Source organism: Salmo salar, chromosome ssa11 (assembly GCF_905237065.1).
Source record: "Salmo salar chromosome ssa11, Ssal_v3.1, whole genome shotgun sequence".
Classification (NCBI taxonomy): domain Eukaryota; kingdom Metazoa; phylum Chordata; class Actinopteri; order Salmoniformes; family Salmonidae; genus Salmo; species Salmo salar.
Genome location: NC_059452.1, coordinates 15872486 through 15890821, shown reverse-complemented (window position 1 = coordinate 15890821; position 18336 = coordinate 15872486). Strand labels below are relative to the sequence as shown.

Sequence of the window (18336 nt, the reverse complement as noted above, 5' to 3'; positions counted from 1 at the left end):
CCCAAAAGGACAGAGAGAGGACGGCGTACCCGACGAGGAGTCGGAGGATTTTAGAGCAAAAGACCAACCATCTGGGGTCATAGACGCACAGTGAGGTAAACGCAGCTCCACAGGCTTCAGGAACTTGAGGCCGTGAGGGCCACACATCACCAGCGGGCTGAGCAGGGTCTCTCCTGGAAACAGATATACACCACAGGGTTAGAGGCTAATACACATGCACACAGTGTTCCTAAGATCACTAAAGCTGTTGGGCTACTTAATGGGTTGACACAGGCACGGTGAACATTTAAGACAATGAAAACCGTTAAAAGATTGAAGGAAAATATACCTATCCTAGAAAAACTCGAGAAGACAAGAGAGAAGAGAGATGATAAATGATCTGTGAAAACAACAATTATCTCATGAACACATTTGGAGAGTAAAATAACCCCACCATGGACTGATACATTACATACAAGTATTCACCCCCTTGGATTTCTTCACATTTTATTGTGTTACAAAGGGGGATTCAAATGTATTTAATTGTCATTTTTATTTGTCAACGATCTACAAAAATACTCTGATGTCAAAGTGTGTGTAAAAAAATATTTTTTTTGATTCATGAAAAATAAAACACTAATATACCTTGATTAGGTAAGTATTCACCCCCCGAGTCAATAATTGTTAGAAACACCTTTGGCATCGATTACAGTTGTGAGTCTTCTTGAGTATGTATCTAAGAGCTTTGCACACCTGGATTGCGCAATATTTGCCCATAATTATTTTCAAAATTGTCAAGCTTTGTCAAGGTGTTGGAGATCATGGCTAGACAGATCAAGTATTGTCATAGATTTTCAAGCAGATTTAAGTCAAAACTGTAACTTGGCCACTCAGGAACATACACTGTCTTCTTGGTAAGCAACTACAGTGTAGATTTGGCCTTGTGTTGTAGGTTATTGTCCTGCTGAAAAGTGAATTCTTCTCCCAGTGTCTGGTGTAAAGCAGACTGAAGCAGGTTTACCTCTAGGATTTTGCCTGTGCTTAGCGATATCCCTTTTTTTATACTGAAAAACTGTCCAGTCTTTGCCGATGTCAAGTATACCCATTCCCTGATGCAACAATGCTTAAAAATAAGGAAGCATTTACTCTGCGATGTGTTGGGTTTGCCTCAAACATATGGCTTTCCATTTTGGCCAAAAGGTGTATTCCTTTGCCATTTTAACAGTATTCTTTTAGTGCCTTGTTGCATGCAGGAAGCATGTTTTGGAATATTTTTATTCTCTATATTTGTATTGTTCTTTTCACTCTGTCATTTAGGTCATTAGTGTGGAGTCACTACAATCTTGTTGATCCATCCTCAGTTCTCCCATTACAACCATTGAACTCTGTAGCCATTTTAAAATCACCAATGGCCTCATGGTGACATCCCGAAGCAGTTTCCTCCCTGTCCTGCAGCTGTTCAGAAAGACAACTGCATCTGTGTTCGAATACCCATATTAACATACTGTATACTATATACTTAATAAGCATGTACAATATACTATTAGTTCATTTTAGTATAGTGTAAACCAACGGTATCCTTTCAGTTGAGCATACTAGCACTTCGCCTGTCGACCGGAAGTTGATGCTGTTGCTATGCACAATTGAGGGCATCCTGTCGGGCTGTATCATCGCCTGGTATGGCAACTGCACCGCCCGCATCCACAGGGCTCTCCAGAGGGTAGCGAGGTCTGCACAACGCATCACCGGGGGCAAACTACCTGCTCTCCAGGACACCTACAGCACCTGATGTCACAGGAAGGCCAACAAGATAATCAAGGACAACAACCACCTGAGCCTCTGCCTGTTCACCCCGCTATCATCCAGAAGGAGAGGTCAGTTCAGGTGCATCAAAGCTGGGACCGAGAGACTGAAAAACAGCTTCTATCTCAAGGCCATCAGACTGTTAAATAGCCATCACTAGCACATTAGAGGCTGCTGCCCTATATACAGTACATAGACCTGAAATCACTGGCCACTTTAATAATGGAACACTAGTCACTTTAATAATGTTTACATCTTTTGCATTACACATCTCGTATGTATATACTGTATTCTATTCTATCTTAGTCTATGCCGTTCTGACATTGCTCATCAAAATATTTATATATTCTTAATTCCATTCCTTTACTTAGATTTGTGTGTATTGTTGTGAAATTGTTAGATATTATTTGTTAGCTATTACTGCACTGTTGGAGCTAGAAACACAAGCATTTCGATTCACCAGCAATAACATCTGCTAAACACGTGAATGTGACCAATAAAATTAGATTTGAAACGAACCTCTTGCTAGCTTGTTAGCATAACAAATGTCTAGCTAGACATCTTATGATTTCGGGTGTGTTTGTAAATTCAGGTGTGTTTGTAAATTCAATCTGGAGTGCCAGAGTGCGCTCTGGAAGTTCGTAAATTCAGAGCGTTGTCAGATTGTTGTTCGCACACTGGACACTCTGCCAGCGGAGTAGGGTTGCCGAGGAGTAGGGTTGATCAGAGAGCTCTGACCTCACAACGGCAGTCAAGCACCCAAGCTAACTGGCTAGATACTTTCAGACACAAATGAGACAACACCTCACTCTGACCATTTTACTCTCCCTAGCAGAGCTGATTAGGCTGTTTTCATGTTATCCAGAGCGTTGGTGACTAACTGTGCTGCTGGCAACAATTTAATTCCGCTTTTTTGCCAACTGCAACCGGTCATATTCAACAGGTGTTGAGCGTTCGTAAATTCATCAGTTATTCTGCGCTCTAGCACACTCAGACGAGAGTGCCCTGAAATCGGAGTAGATAACCAGAATTAATGTCCATTGAGAATGCACAATGACTATACCACTTAGGTAAGCATGACGTGAATAATCAAGTCAATAAACGTTGGTTAGTTAGTTAGATAGCATATAGTTAATATACTGCCAAGTTTGACAATGTATTAGTAGCCAGCTAGTAACTAGCTAATATACCGGTACATACTGCTGTAATGATATGCTATGCGGTTCGTAAGGTTAGCGAAGCTAACAAATGTCAGCAAACATAATGTGTAACGTAACTTACTTGAAAAGTCATTACTTTATTACAATGTTCAACATTTTCCTAACATTTGTCATAATTAGTTAAAGCAATGAATTTGTATCCGTTCTTGTCAGACTACGGCTGCATATTTTCAGCCATTTTCTTCAAATCTGAAAACGTTGTGAAGCCACGCCCATATTCTGAAGAATTGCATTATGTGCTCTAAATGCATGGAAAGTGCATCGAATACTTCGCATTTTGTACGACATCCGGGAACTTTTGGCATACTAACTATATCCATACTATGACCAATAAGCATACTACATACTCAATTTACGTCACAATAGTACGGTTAGTGCGGTTAGTATGAGTATTTGAAAAACAGCTTGCATCTTTGATGTGTCTAGGTGGTTTAATACACCATCCACAGCATAATTATTAGCTTACCATGCTTAAAGAGATATTCAATGTCTGATTTGTTATTGTTACCCATCTACCAATCACTGCCCTTCTTCATGAGGATTCCGAAAAGCTCCCTGGTCTTTGTAGTTGACTCTGTGATTGGAATTGAATACTTTACTAAGGGACCTTACGGATGTTGTATGTATGGGGGAAAGAGGAAAGGGTAGTCATAAAATAAATCATGTCAGCACCTATTATTTTCACACAGAGTGAGTCCATGCAAGTGATTATGTGATTTGTTAAGCAGTATTTTACTGCTGAACTAATTTAGGCTTGCTATAACAAAGGGGGTGAATACTTATGCAATGACTATATTTTTGTTAATACATTTTTATTAATTTGTAAAAACTTGTAGAATTTTCTTTTCACTTCGACATTATGGAGTATTTTGTGTAGATCAATGACAAAAAAAATCACAATGAAATTTATTTCAATCCTACCTTGTAATGCAACAAAATGTGAACAAAAATCCAAGAAGGGTGAATACTTATAATATCCACTGTAAAGCCAGCAATTAAGGTAACTAAAAAGACTTAAAACTGAGGAATAGAATATCTTAAGACTAGAATAAAGCTTGGCGAATGACCCCATGTGAAATCTTCTAACTCCTGTGTACCATGAACCCATGTCTGACCTTTCTCCTTGTCCAGGGGGGGCAGGATGCTGTTGTCCCGGCAGACTTTGAAGTAGATCTCCTGTTCTACGCCCTCGGGGATGGCCCCCTGTGGGATGATGATGCTGACACCCGTCTCGATGGAGCTCAGCACCCCTCCATTACAGTTGAAGACCCCCCGGGCCGTGGCCACCACCGTGTGACCTTCATCCTCATCATCATCCTCCAGAGCACTGGGGCTACAGGGGGAGAGAGTTGTCACAGTCAGATACCAGAACATAGAGCCAGTTAGAGCCCGCCTCTGAAACATTTGTGACACCTTCTGGACAGGCAAAGGCATTGGTATCATTCAATGTGTCAACTATAGAACTGTAAGAAACATGACCATGTGACTTTGCATACTTTCTTTTCTCTAGCCATGCACAGAGACACTCCTCACTCCTGGTGTGTGTCTTCCATAATACATGAAGCGAGGCGATAACACTATAATCAATATATTATAACTGACCCCAGTATAGTTCAGCCAGTGGGTAGGTTACCCCTCTAGGGGTGATGTTGAATCTTCTCACCTGACAGGGATGGCCTTGGGCACAGCGTTGATGTTGTTGTGCTGGTACTTGGACCTGTTGTCCATGGTGCGTGTGAAGGTGTCCAAGCCTGAGTCCAGGTCTGTAGGCTGGGGGGAGATCTGGGGCTTGGCTGGGGCTGTGCTGTTGGCTGGGGCCTTGATGGCTGGGGCCAGGTCTGTTTTGTTGTTGGGCAGCAGGTTGTGGTTGAACTTGGGGCTGTCAAACTTCCTCTCGAAAGGCTTGGCGGAGTTGGTGTAGGGCTTGGGGACGTAGCGGTTGTAGCTGGTATTGGCCGGGGCCTTGGGCTGGTCCTTCATTGCCGTACCGTTTACTGGAGACTTCTCAGGGTAACTCTTCTGGGGCAGGTAGTTGGTCGTGACTGTGTCTGCTTTGGGAGAGTCATGAGGATCTGGTAAGTGAGTCATTGAGTGTGTGTGAGTATTATACACTGCTCAAAAAAATAAAGGGAACACTTAAACAACACATCCTAGATCTGAATGAAATAAATAATCTTATTAAATACTTTTTTCTTTACATAGTTGAATGTGCTGACAACAAAATCACACAAAAATAATCAATGGAAATCCAATTTATCAACCCATGGAGGTCTGGATTTGGAGTCACACTCAAAATGAAAGTGGAAAACCACACTACATCCAACTTTGATGTAATGTCCTTAAAACAAGTCAAAATGAGGCTCAGTAGTGTATGTGGCCTCCACGTGCCTGTATGACCTCCCTACAATGCCTGGCCATGCTCCTGATGAGGTGGCGGATGGTCTCCTGAGGGATCTCCTCCCAGACCTGGACTAAAGCATCCGCCAACTCCTGGACAGTCTGTGGTGCAACGTGGCATTGGTGGATGGAGCGAGACATGATGTCCCAGATGTGCTCAATTGGAACCAGGTCTGGGGAACGGGCGGGCCAGTCCATAGCATCAATGCCTTCCTCTTGCAGGAACTGCTGACACACTCCAGCCACATGAGGTCTAGCATTGTATTGCATTAGGAGGAACCCAGGGCCAACCGCACCAGCATATGGTCTCACAAGGGGTCTGAGGATCTCATCTCGGTACCTAATGGCAGTCAGGCTACCTCTGGCGTGCACATGGAGGGCTGTGCGGCCCCCCAAAGAAATGCCACCCCACACCATGACTGACCCACCGCCAAAACGGTCATGCTGGAGGATGTTGCAGGCAGCAGAACGTTCTCCACGGCGTCTCCAGACTCTGTCACGTCTGTCACGTGCTCAGTGTGAACCTGATTTCATCTGTGAAGAGCACAGGGCGCCAGTGGCGAATTTGCCAATCTTGGTTTTCTCTGGCAAATGCCAAACGTCCTGCACGGTGTTGGGCTGTAAGCACAACCCCCACCTGTGGACGTCGGGCCCTCATACCACCCTCATGGAGTCTGTTTCTGACCGTTTCAGCAGACACATGCACATTTGTGGCCTGCTGGAGGTCATTTTGCAGGGCTCTGGCAGTGCTCCTCCTGCTCTTCCTTGCACAAAGGCGGAGGTAGCGGTCCTGCTGCTGGGTTGTTGCCCTCCTACGGCCTCCTCCACGTCTCCTGATGTACTGGCCTGTCTCCTGGTAGCACCTCCATGCTCTGGACACTACGCTGACAGACACAGCAAACCTTCTTGCCACAGCTCACATTGATGTGCCATCCTGGATGAGCTGCACTACCTGAGCCACTTGTGTGGGTTGTAGACTCCATCTCATGCTACCACTAGAGTGAAAGCACCGCCAGCATTCAAAATTGACCAAAACATCAGCCAGGAAGCATAGGAATTGAGAAGTGGTCTGTGGTCTCCACCTGCAGAACCACTCCTTTATTTGGGGTGTCTTGCTTATTGCCTATAATTTCCACCTGTTGTCTATTCCATTTGCACAACAGCATATGAAATGTATTGTCAATCAGTGTTGCTTCCTAAGTGGACAGTTTGATTTCACAGAAGTGTGATTGACTTGGAGTTACATTGTGTTGTTTAAGTGTTCCCTTTATTTTTTTTTGCAGTATATTTATAGATGAAAATACTGCATGTAGAACTAGACTAGTGTGTGTCCTATACAATAGTGCTTACCCTCAGGTGAGGTGGGTTTGGGCAGTATGGCAGGTGGGGCAGCAGGGGTAACCTGGGGAACAGGTTCATATCTCCTCTCCACAGGACTGACCTTCTCCACTGACTCTGCCCTGTAAAAAAAAAACACAAGAGCACATTCAACCAATGCCACAATGATGGCACAAACATATGGGTTTAAGGTAAAGAACAATTCAGGCCAGGGTTAGAATAACTGATTTTAAATAATGTATCACAGTTTGTCACACGTACTACTTCAAAAAATCTAGACCTAAACAGTGACACCAGTGACATGCCATGTATCCTCAAGAGGAAGGTTCAATTACTGCAGTTCAGCGAGTCTGTTCGTTTTAATAAAACACAGTGGCTCTATCTAGTTAATTGACTGTATTCATTTACACAGATTGCTTCTCCAAAACACACTTTAAAATATGCTTTCCACTACTAGTGCCAATAAGATCTTACAGTGCAATTGATCATTTTGTAGCAGTTACAAGTGAATGGTTTCGTTAATTAGCTAATTACAAAATGGGGCAAATACTGATGCATCCATTGCAGCTTTGACATCCAAAGTAGCCTGAACGTCTCGAGGCATGTTTTACAGTGGTAAAACACCTTGTAAGAACAGTGAAACCTATTGTTGATAGTTGAAAGAAATTCAGAATAAAAGAATAGTATGATAGTATTTTTCCCTTCCCACTTAATCTTGTATCTTTGGCATGGTCTTTGACTGAGGCGGAGAATGTACACAGTGTGGTACATCAAAGTAACCTTTCTACTGTCGCCCAGGAGGATAACAAAACACAGCTTGCCTTCAAAAATTAGTTTTTCATTTGTCGGCATGGGCCAACCATCAACTCTGTCCTTTCAATTATAAGAGGTCCATTTCCATTGCAGGGCAAAACAACTGTTCCGGTGGCGGTAGTGTGTGTTGCTGAGAGATATACTGTAGTCTAGCTTTAGACCCCAGGTGTAGTGTGTGTATGTAGCCACAGTGGTTCCTCATTTAAAAGTTGCGTCATACTGCAGTACACCTTGCAGGCTGCTGCAGCATTCTGTGGCACGTTATTTAATTGTCATACATTTTTTCTGTTAATGCAAGTTAGTGCTAGTTTGACCACCAGAGGGCATCTTTGAGAAGCATTTGATAGTCTTCCAAATTGGCATTACCAGAGAATTTAAAACCTTTTTTGTAATAACATAGCATATGGGATTGATTAAGAAATTTGGCTTAATTAATCTGATTAATATTATGGTGTTTCTATTCCGAGAAAAACGAAACTCAGGGTTTCTGTTAGGATGGAATGGAAAATATGGCACTGAACAACGTTACGGTCGGGAGTAGGCTACAGCATAAGAGGATTCTAAATTGTTTGCCTTCATTAGACAACTTTGTTCCAATATTTCTGTAAATCAGTGATATTTATTCCCATAGTAATTCATTATGGATCCATAACTAAATCAACATCTGAATTTTGAAAGAGTATTTTTATTGTCATTTTATTAACGAAAGCATAAAGATGCTGATGAAGAAACACAGTACGGTACAGTATATGCTTTTACGTTTGGATAATAAAGCATTTTGAAGATATAAGCCACCTGCATTTGTTTATTAGGCTACTGTGCAGTCTGACAAGTAAACATAGCCTACAATACATACTGTAGTAAACATGGGAAAGTGCCTAATTCCTTACATAAGAGAGAGCATGCCATGTCTGTACTAGAGAAAGCGGGCACGCGGGAGACCGGAGTTTAATTCCCCAAAGGGGAGGAAGTAGGCTGTCCTTGTAAATAAGAATTTGTTCTTAACTGATTCCATGTGTTATTTCATAGTTGTGATGTCGTCACAATTATTCTACAATGTAGAAAATAGTAAAAATAAAGAAAGATCCTGGAATGAGTTGGTGTGTCCAAACTTTTGACTGGTACTTGCTTAATTAATTTGATGAATATTATGGTGTTTCTATTCCAAGAAAAAACAAAAACACTCTGGGTTTCCGTAAGGATGGAACGGAAAATACGGTGCTGTACAACGTGACGGTCGGCAGTACAATACTGGGCTATTTATCTAAAGAATCCCTGTGTCGGGCGGGCAGGGCACGCGGGAGACCGGGGTTCAATTCCCCGACGGAGATGAAGGAGTAGGCTATCCTTGTAAATAAGAATTTGTTTTTAACTGACTTGCCGAGTTACATAAAGCTTACACTAAGAACATAACATTTCTGCACCCTAATTTTCTAATTCTAGTCTAACCAATACCCTAACAGAGATTAAGTGAAAATAAAAATCTAATTGATTTATCAAGACCAATATCTATAAAGGCCAAAATATTGCCCTGCTAATAGCCATAATGGCGCTGTACAACGTGACCGTGTGTTTGAAAGAGTATTTTCCAATAAGCAACAATTTGTTTACCTTCATTAGACAATTTTGTTCCAATATTTCTGTAATTCAGTGATATGTATTCCCATAGAAATTCGTTATGGATCCATAACTAAATAAGTTCAGCATTTTGAAAGAGTATTTTTATCATCATTTTATTAACGAAAGCATAAAGATGCTGATGAAGAAATACACTAATGTACAGTATTTTCTTTTACATTTGGATAATAAAGCATTTAGAAGATATAAGCCACCTGCATTTGTTTATTAGGCTACTGTGCAGTCTGACAAGTAAACATAGCCTATAGTACATACTGTAGTAAACATGGGAAAGTGCCCGGGTTTGCATTGCAAATGAGGGCATAAACTGGGTCAAGACGCCAGCAGAGTAAGTAGACTTTTATGTAGTAAATTAAAAGTAAAATAAATAAAACCTACAACACCTACGGTAGGCCTACAGTATATCTCTAAATATTTGTTTAATCTCTACATGTAGGTAGGTCTCCTGATTTAAACCCGATCAAACTTGTTTGGCATCAACTGAAAACATTAATCTGTAACTCTGCCAAGCCGACAAGCAAAGATGAACTGGTCAAAGCCATCAAGATGTTTTGGCTAGAGAAATTGACGATACAACAATGCAACAAATACATTGATCATCTCAGCAAGGTTTTACCTGTGGTCGCGGAGCTGGGTGGAAGTGCGACTAAAATGTAGTTTAAATAAACATCCGCATTTGAATGTCTTTATTTCATTAAGCCTCATAGCCTACCTCAGCCAGTTAAGTTTTTATATAGGTCTAGGCTCTGAAGAAAGACTCCAATTAAGCCCTCTTGTTGTTTGTAAAGTCAAATTTAAATGAAGATTATTGTTGAAATGAATTGCTCGACTGGTGTAGGTTTTCTCCATCTGTTGGTGTGCAACACTTGTCTAACAAGTAAGCTATATTTTCAGCACTAGCCACTATTCACCTCCTATTGATTGCGCTGCGGTTGCCGCCAGTTGTTTTTTAAATTTAACTAGGCAAGTCAGGTAAGAACAAATTCTTATTTACAATCACAGCCTACCCCAGCCAAACTCGGATGACACTGGGCCAATTGTGCGCCGCCCTATGGCACTCCCAATCACGGTCTGTTGTATGTGTATTTGAACCAGGGACTGTAGTAATGCCTCTTGCACGGAGATGCAGTGCCTTAGACCGCTGCGCTACTCGGGAGCCATGACCAATATATATTATATATATCTTTTTTTAGAATATTAACCGTGTGTAGGTAGATTTCGCAAGGTAGATAGAAATGATTTGTTGCAACTTTTTCCACATGTTAAAGATTCCAATTGATGAAGTGTTTTTAGCCACAATCGGCCCCAACTCCAATTAATACATTTGGGCACAGTCGATAGCGTGCTGGACTTTGGGATAGAATGTTGAGGGTTCGAAACCTGCTCCCTGCTTGTTTCATTACATTATTATGCCGGTCTCAGAGCAAATAGCCTGGATTGTTACTCCCATCTCCTTCCTCGTGTCATTCTCCACCTGAGTGGTTCGCTTGTAGGCGTGCTGGCAGGATATGGCAGCACCTTCGATTGTGCGTCAAGAATTCAGCATAGCAAGTTTGTATGAAGGTCTAGTTATTCACAGGCAAATAGTAATATGCTCTAAACCGCTCTGGTGACAAAAAAACTTTGCTTCCCTGTTTTCAATCGTTCACATGGCTGGGAGAACCTCCTCAGATTAATACAGATGAAGGGAGTTAGATGAATAGGAAGTATAGTGTACTGTTTTTTTCTGTATATATGAATTACAAATCAGGCTTTACTAAAATCATGTTTCTAGTCTATTGCATAGTTGGGGTGCAGGTAGCCTAGTGGTTAGAGCGTTGGACTAGTAACCGAAAGGATGCAAGATGGAATCCCCGAGCTGACAAGGTAAAAATCTGTCGTTCTGCCCCTGCCCCTGAACAAGGCACTTAACCCACTGTTCCTAGGCAGTCATTGAAAATAAGAACTGACTTGCCTAGTTAAATAAAGGTAAAAAATATATATATTTTTAATTACAATGTGTAATCATTGATGTCCCAGGAGCGGTAAAACACTGTTGAAGTGTATAATTGTAATACATACATGCAGATCATTCAAATAATGGAGTTTGATACACCTGGTATTGGATATGATAGAAAAAAAACTGCTTAATAGCAATTTTCGTAAATTAACTTTACAACAACAAAAAATACGCACAATTGTTTGTCTCTACATTAACTAACATATTCCTCTCAATTATAAATGTTTTGCTTGGCTCGCTATGACGTTACAATTACTTACATTTGCTTCCACTGTAATGTTTTTGCCAGACATCTTCGCTGAAGAAAATCACCAGCGACGGGTGGCATAACGTTAACCTGTTATGGCTAGGGGGCAGTATTTTCACGGCTGGATAAAAAACGTACCCGATTTAATCTGGTTACTACTCCTGCCCAGTAACTAGAATATGCATATAATTATTGGCTTTGGATAGAAAACACCCTAAAGTTTCTAAAACTGTTTGAATGGTGTCTGTGAGTATAACAGAACTCATATGGCAGGCAAAAACCTGAGAAGATTTCATGCAGGAAGTGGCCTGTCTGACAAGGTGTCGTTCTTCTTGTCTCTGTTTATTGAAGAGTGAGGATCTTAGCTGTCCCGTGACACTTCCTACGGCTGCCATAGGCTCTCAGAAGGCGGCAAAACGCTGAATCGTGGCTTTGCAGGCTCTGGCTGAAACAAAGTAGCGCGTTTGGGTAGTGGCTGGTTACAGTACTGTGAGACTCAGGCTCGTGCCCGCGTCGACCGAAAGCTTTGTTTTCTTTCCTCTGTTTAGCTAAATGGACATTCCCGGTCGGAATATTATCGTTTTTTTACGAGAAAATTGCATAAAAATGGATTTTAAACAGCGGTTGACATGCTTCGAAGTACGGTAATGGAATATTTAGATTTTTTTTGTCACGAATTGCGCCATGCGCGCGACCCTGATTTACCATTTCGGATAGTGTCTGGGACGCACGAACAAAACGCCGCTATTCGGATATAGCGATGGATTATTTTGGACCAAACCAACATTTGTTATTGAAGTAGCAGTCCTGGGAGTGCATTCTGACGAAGACAACAAAAGGTAATCAAACTTTTATAACAGTAAATCTGATATTGGTGAGTGCTAAACTTGCCGGGTGTCTAAATAGCTAGCCCGTGATGGCTGGGCTATGTACTTAGAATATTGCAAAATGTGCTTTCACCAAAAAGCTATTTCAAAATCGGACATATCGAGTGCATAGAGGAGTTCTGTATCTATAATTCTTAAAATAATTGTTATGCTTTTTGTGAACGTTTATCGTGAGTAATTTAGTAAATTGTTAGCAAATTCCCGGAAGTTTGCGGGGGGTATGCTAGTTCTGAACGTCACATGCTAATGTAAAAAGCTGTTTTTTGTATATAAATATGAACTTGATTGAACAAAACATGCATGTATTGTATAACATAATGTCCTAGGAGTGTCATCTGATGAAGATCATCAAAGGTTAGTGCTGCATTTAGCTGTCTTCTGGGTTTTTGTGACATTATATGCTAGCTTGAAAAATGGGTGTCTGATTATTTCTGGCTTGGTACTCTGCTGACATAATCTAATGTTTTGCTTTCGCTGTAAAGCCTTTTTGAAATCGGACAGTGTGGTTAGATAAAGGAGAGTCTTGTCTTTAAAATGCTGTGAAATAGTCATATGTTTGAATAATTGAAGTTTTTGTATTTTTGAGGAATTTGTAATTCGCGCCACGCCTATCATTGGATATTGGAGCAGGTGTTCCGCTAGCGGAACGTCTAGATGTAAGAGGTTAAATTCGTCATTGGAACCACTCTATCATTGGTCATATAAAAACCTTGGGACCCAAATGCATAATGAGTGCTGTAACTCCCCCTTGCGGTGGTCTGGAGCAATGAAGCCGTGACGCTGGGTACCTCTAAGTCCCGGGGCGTAAGCTCGCAACTTTTAAAGGAGGAACCACTTTAAGATAAAAAGCTTTAGACCCCCATTAGGTTTCTGTCTGGTGAGTGTGCTGTAGGGGAAGAGTAAGCTGTATTGTGTCTCCCACCAGAGTATGTGAGCAGAGTTGAGCGGTCAGAAAACCTGCTCATCGCTCATGGAGCGGTCCTTTCCAACCGCTCCACTAAAAAAACGCTCCTCAAAAACTGCCGCTCCAAATTCGCTCCATTCATTAAAATCACAGTTTAACCAACATCCATCTATTTTTGTGACTACCTGGACCTACCATTTGGTTTTGAATATTGAAACCAAAACCAAATGATTTGAATAAAAAGTATTTTAATAAACATGAGGAAAGGATGACTGTAAGAAGCGCTCATCAATTCAAATGAGCTACATGTCGTATTAACTTCTCTAGGGTCGGTGGGACGAAATCGTCCCACCTACGTAACAGCCAGTGGAATCCTGTGGCGCGTTATTCAAATACCTTAGAAATGCTATTACTTCAATTTCTCAAACATATGACTATTTTACACCATTTTAAAGACAAGACTCTCCTTTATCTAACCACACTGTCCGATTTCAAAAAGGCTTTACAACGAAAACAAAACATTAGATTATGTCAGCAGAGTACCAAGCCAGAAATAATCAGACACCCATTTTTCAAGCTAGCATATAATGTCACATAAACCCAAACCACAGCTAAATGCAGCACTAACCTTTGATGATCTTCATCAGATGACACACCTAGGACATTATGTTATACAATACATGCATGTTTCGTTCAATCAAGTTCATATTTATATCAAAAACCAGCTTTTTACATTAGCATGTGAATTACTCACGATAAACGTTCACAAAAAACATAAATTATTTTAAGAATTATAGATACAGAACTCCTTTGTGCACTCGCTATGTCCGATTTTAAAATAGCTTTTCGGTGAAAGCACATTTTGCAATATTCTAAGTAGATAGCCCGGCATCACAGGGCTAGCTATTTAGACACCCACCAAGTTTAGCCCTCACCAAAGTCAGATTTACTATAAAGAAAAATGTTATTACCTTTGCTGTTCTTCGTCAGAATGCACTCCCAGGACTTCTACTTCAATAACAAATGTTGGTTTGGTTCAAAATAATCCATAGTTATGTTCAAATATCCTCTGTTTTGTTCGTGCGTTCAAGACACTATCCGAAGTGTAAAGAAGGGTGATGCACACGACGCGTTTCGTGACAAAAAAAAATCTAAATATTCCATTACCGTACTTCGAAGCATGTCAACCGCTGTTTAAAATAAATTTGTATGCCATTTTTCTTGTAAAAAAGCGATAATATTCCGACCGGGAATCTGTGTTTTAGTACAAAGAGAGAGAAAATAAAAACATGGGATCCCCTCGTGCACGCGCCTCAGTCTCATAGTACTCTGCCCGACCACTATCCAAACGCGCTAATGTTTTTCAGCCAGGGGCTGCCTCGACATCATTCAGCTTTTTCCCGGGTTCTGAGAGCCTATGGGAGCCGTAGGAAGTGTCACGTTACAGCAAAGATCCTAAGTTTTCAATAAAAAGAGTCAAGAAGCTCAAGGAATGGTCAGAGAGGGCACTTCCTGTACAGAATCTTCTCAGGTTTTTGCCTGCCATATGAGTTCTGTTATACTCACAGACACCATTCAAACAGTTTTAGAAACTTTAGGGTGTTTTCTATCCAAAGCCAATAATTATATGCATATTCTAGTTTCTGGGCAGTAGTAATAACCAGATTAAATCGGGTACGTTTTTTATCTGGCCGTGTAAATACTGCCCCCTAGCCCTAACAGGTTAAACAGCATATAAACACGAAATAGGTCAGTCCAACAGGTAGCCAAAAATTCCTTATTATTTCAAGGCTGTAGCCGACAAATAAATACATTTTGAAGCATTTGCAAGTGTGGCACACTAGGCTGGCAGTGACATTAAGCGCTCAGCACTTAAAAAACATTTTTGTTGCATTAAATCAATTTACTCTATAAATTGCACATATAGGCTGTGACTTACTTAGAATTAGATACAAATAAGGTAGCCTTGTGGTTAGAGCAGGTAGCCTAGTGGTTAGAGCGTTGGGCCAGTAACCGAAAGGTTGCTGGATCAAATCCCCGAGCTAACAAGGTAAAAATCTGTTGTTCTGCTCCTGAAGAAGGCAGTTAACACACTGTTCCCCGGTAGGCCGTCATTGTAAATAAGAATTTGTTCTTAAATGACTTTCCTAGTTAAATAAAGGTTAAGATGTAAAATAAAAAATGCTTTATTAGGCTCCATTTGCAGTGCCTTTGAATACATTTTTAGAAACATGAGTTTGGCCAGAGTCTGTGGCTTCAGGCTTATGTGATGGTGCCTGGAGAGCAGACCAATAGTGGAGAGTACCCTCTCAGAGCTTGCAGAGCCACTGGTGATGCTAAACACCCCCCTAAACACTCTTGCCAGGCTGGGCAGGGATGCATCGTTTTCTTTTTTCTGTAGGTAGGCCTAAAGGATCATAGGTAAAATAACCCTATCAAAACAGAAAGCACCTTGGAAGAGGTAATATGCCAGGCCTATTGGGCCAAAATCAATGATGGCCCATTGTATAGATAATAGAACGAAAATTAACGAAACTTTTAAGAGATCTGATTTTGAGTTTATAAATACTTTGCTACAGTGACACACTAAGCTAGCTACCCACCTCGTTCCTTTCTGTTAGCATGTCCACTTAGTAAGTACACCATCATGCTTTATGAAAATATTTAGCATACTATATGACAGTAGCTAAAGCAAGGGGCTACAGCAGCAGACAAGTAGACAAAAAATGCATGCTGGGCCGGGCATGCCCTGAGCTCGTGAAGTGAGCACTACTGGATCGGGTGAGAAGGCCGACGCTCCAGTCAAAGCGCTCCACTCCTCGCCCCGCTCCACTCACATACACCGTCTCCCACCACAGTGATTTGATTTCCTACCACATATCCCAGAGAGTGACACGTGGGAGTGAGTTACCTGGGGTAGTTGTATCCGGGATGTGCTTGTGGTTGAGCAGCAGGTTTGGTTGCAATGACAGGTGTTGTCTGAGGAGGGGCCTTGACTGCGTCTAAGCTTCGCCGGTCAAAGTAGGACAGCTGTTTCCTATAGTACTCCTCGTCTTCATCTGGGTTATAGTGGTTAGAGCGCACTATGTCATCATCGGACACCTCCCGGGGCTTCTGAGGCTCAGGGACTCTGAGGAGAGAGATAAAGAAGGGGTGAGCCAATTAAAATAACATAAACCACACAAAGAAATTCCTCTAAAATATATTGTGGTGTGTTTGTTCCGATCTCTAAATAACTACAATTTACCATATAACAAATCAGACAGAACTACAATGAAAACATCAGTGCTTCAATGATAAACATGTGTACGGGACAGCCTCTGCCACATGCGTATAGTACATTACTGCATCAGTCAGTGTGTGCAGAGTTGTAAGGTAGTTGCTCTTAGTGTCCACCGAGGGGCGCTCCAAGACCAAGAGCAGCAAACAGCAGCACCATTGAGAGGCAGCGGCATTGCTTTACTTCAGTACAATGCTTAACTTGCAAGCCCTACCCAACAGTGCAGTATTCATATAACTAATAATCAAATTAAAAAAAAACAAGAAATAAGACAGGGAGCCATATACAGGTTACATGTACAATGTGCAGGGATACTGGAATATTTGAGGTAGATATGTACATGTAGGCACGGATTAGGACTGGTAGCAGGATAAATAATAATAATAGTAAGCAGTATGGCAGCAGCATAAGTGGTGGGTGTGTGCGTGTGTATGTTAATGTGAGTGTGCAAGTGTCATGTAAACAGGGGTAATAGTGATCAGTAGAAGGATGAAGGATAAATGGATGCACTCACTCGATCACTCACTCACTCACTCACTCACTCACTCACTCACTCACTCACTCACTCACTCACTCACTCACTCACTCACTCACTCAAATAATATTGCTGACTCATCCTATACTCGTATTTGTGGACAAAGTTGAAATTGGAGAAGAAAAAAAACACTTAAAAATGCGATTTTAAAATAATGGGTTCAAGGACATACATCTGGTGTATTAGAAGCTATTATTTGTACCATGATCGTCTTCAATATTTTATTTTATTTACAAAAGTTAAATTCACTATAATGAGGGATCCTGTTTTCTGCAAACAATGCCTGCAATACTGCGGTCGGCCTTCAATTTGGCTTCAATGAGAGGGGGCAGTCGTTCTCCCCTGGGGTATGCCCACACTATTCCAACATAGAAAAACAGTTTTTTAACATAATTACCATTTTTGGAAGGAAAACAATTTCACTCATATTGCAATTATTAATTATAGATAATATGATACAAAAATCTTGAAACACTGGACAGTTACTTTAAGCTTTAAAATGGCAAGGTTCTCTCTCTGCCGCATTGCAAAATTGGTTGAATTGCAGGATATTAGCTTTATAGTTACACCAAAACATTTCTCTACTACATGACAAAATGTGTAGAATTGCAGCACATTTGCTTGAAAACTGACATTTTTTCTCTCCAATGCCAAGTGGCGAGTCCTTAAAAATGTTCCTTCCCACGGCACACCCTGGAATGTACGTCCTGAATGGCTGGGAGCTCACCCCCAGTGATGCGCTGGGACGTCCGCACCTCCCTATGTAGGGCTTTCGGGTCGAGGGCGGTGCAGTTGCCATACCAGACGGTGATACAACCAGTCAGAATGCTCTTGATGGTGCAGCTGTAAAAGTTCCTAAGGATCTGAGGGGCCATGCCAAAATGCACTGTCGTGCCTTTTTCACAATTGTGCTGGTGTGAGAGGACCATGTTAAGTCCTCAGTGATGTGGACACAGAGGAACTTGAAGCTCTTGACCCTCCATTGCGGCCCCGTCGACGTGGATGAGGGTGTGCACCCTCCCCTGTTTCCTGTAGTCCAAGATCAGCTTGTTGGTCTCGCTGACGTTGAGGGAGAGGTTGTTGTCCTGGCACCACACTGCCAGGTCTCTGACCTCCTCCCTGTCTCATCATCATTTGTGATCAGGCCTACCACCACGTGTCATCAGCAAACTTGATGGAGTTGGAGTCGTGCATGGCCGCAGTCGTGGGTGAACTGGGAGTAGAGGAGGGGGCTAACCACATACCCGTGGGGGGCCCCATTTTTATAGGGTCAGCGTGGCGGAGGTGTTGTTGCCT

At 41.7% G+C, this 18336-nt stretch overlaps 1 protein-coding gene across 16 annotated transcripts in view; it reads right to left on the bottom strand.

Annotated features, from left to right (window-relative positions):
- Positions 1 to 18336, bottom strand: part of LOC106562151 (tight junction protein ZO-1) — a 153859-nt gene that overhangs the window by 3623 nt on the left and 131900 nt on the right. For 10 of the 16 annotated variants that reach the window (XM_045689089.1, XM_045689077.1, XM_045689081.1 and 7 more), the window contains 5 exons: positions 16137 to 16355; positions 6750 to 6859; positions 4666 to 5074; positions 4118 to 4335; positions 30 to 173 (listed from right to left, as the gene is read on the bottom strand). In XM_045689089.1, coding sequence (XP_045545045.1) covers positions 30 to 173; positions 4118 to 4335; positions 4666 to 5074; positions 6750 to 6859; positions 16137 to 16355 — 1100 coding nt within the window. The remainder of the gene's footprint in view (positions 1 to 29; positions 174 to 4117; positions 4336 to 4665; positions 5075 to 6749; positions 6860 to 16136; positions 16356 to 18336) is intronic. The other 6 variants (XM_045689083.1, XM_045689091.1, XM_045689086.1 and 3 more) reach the window with 4 other exon arrangements.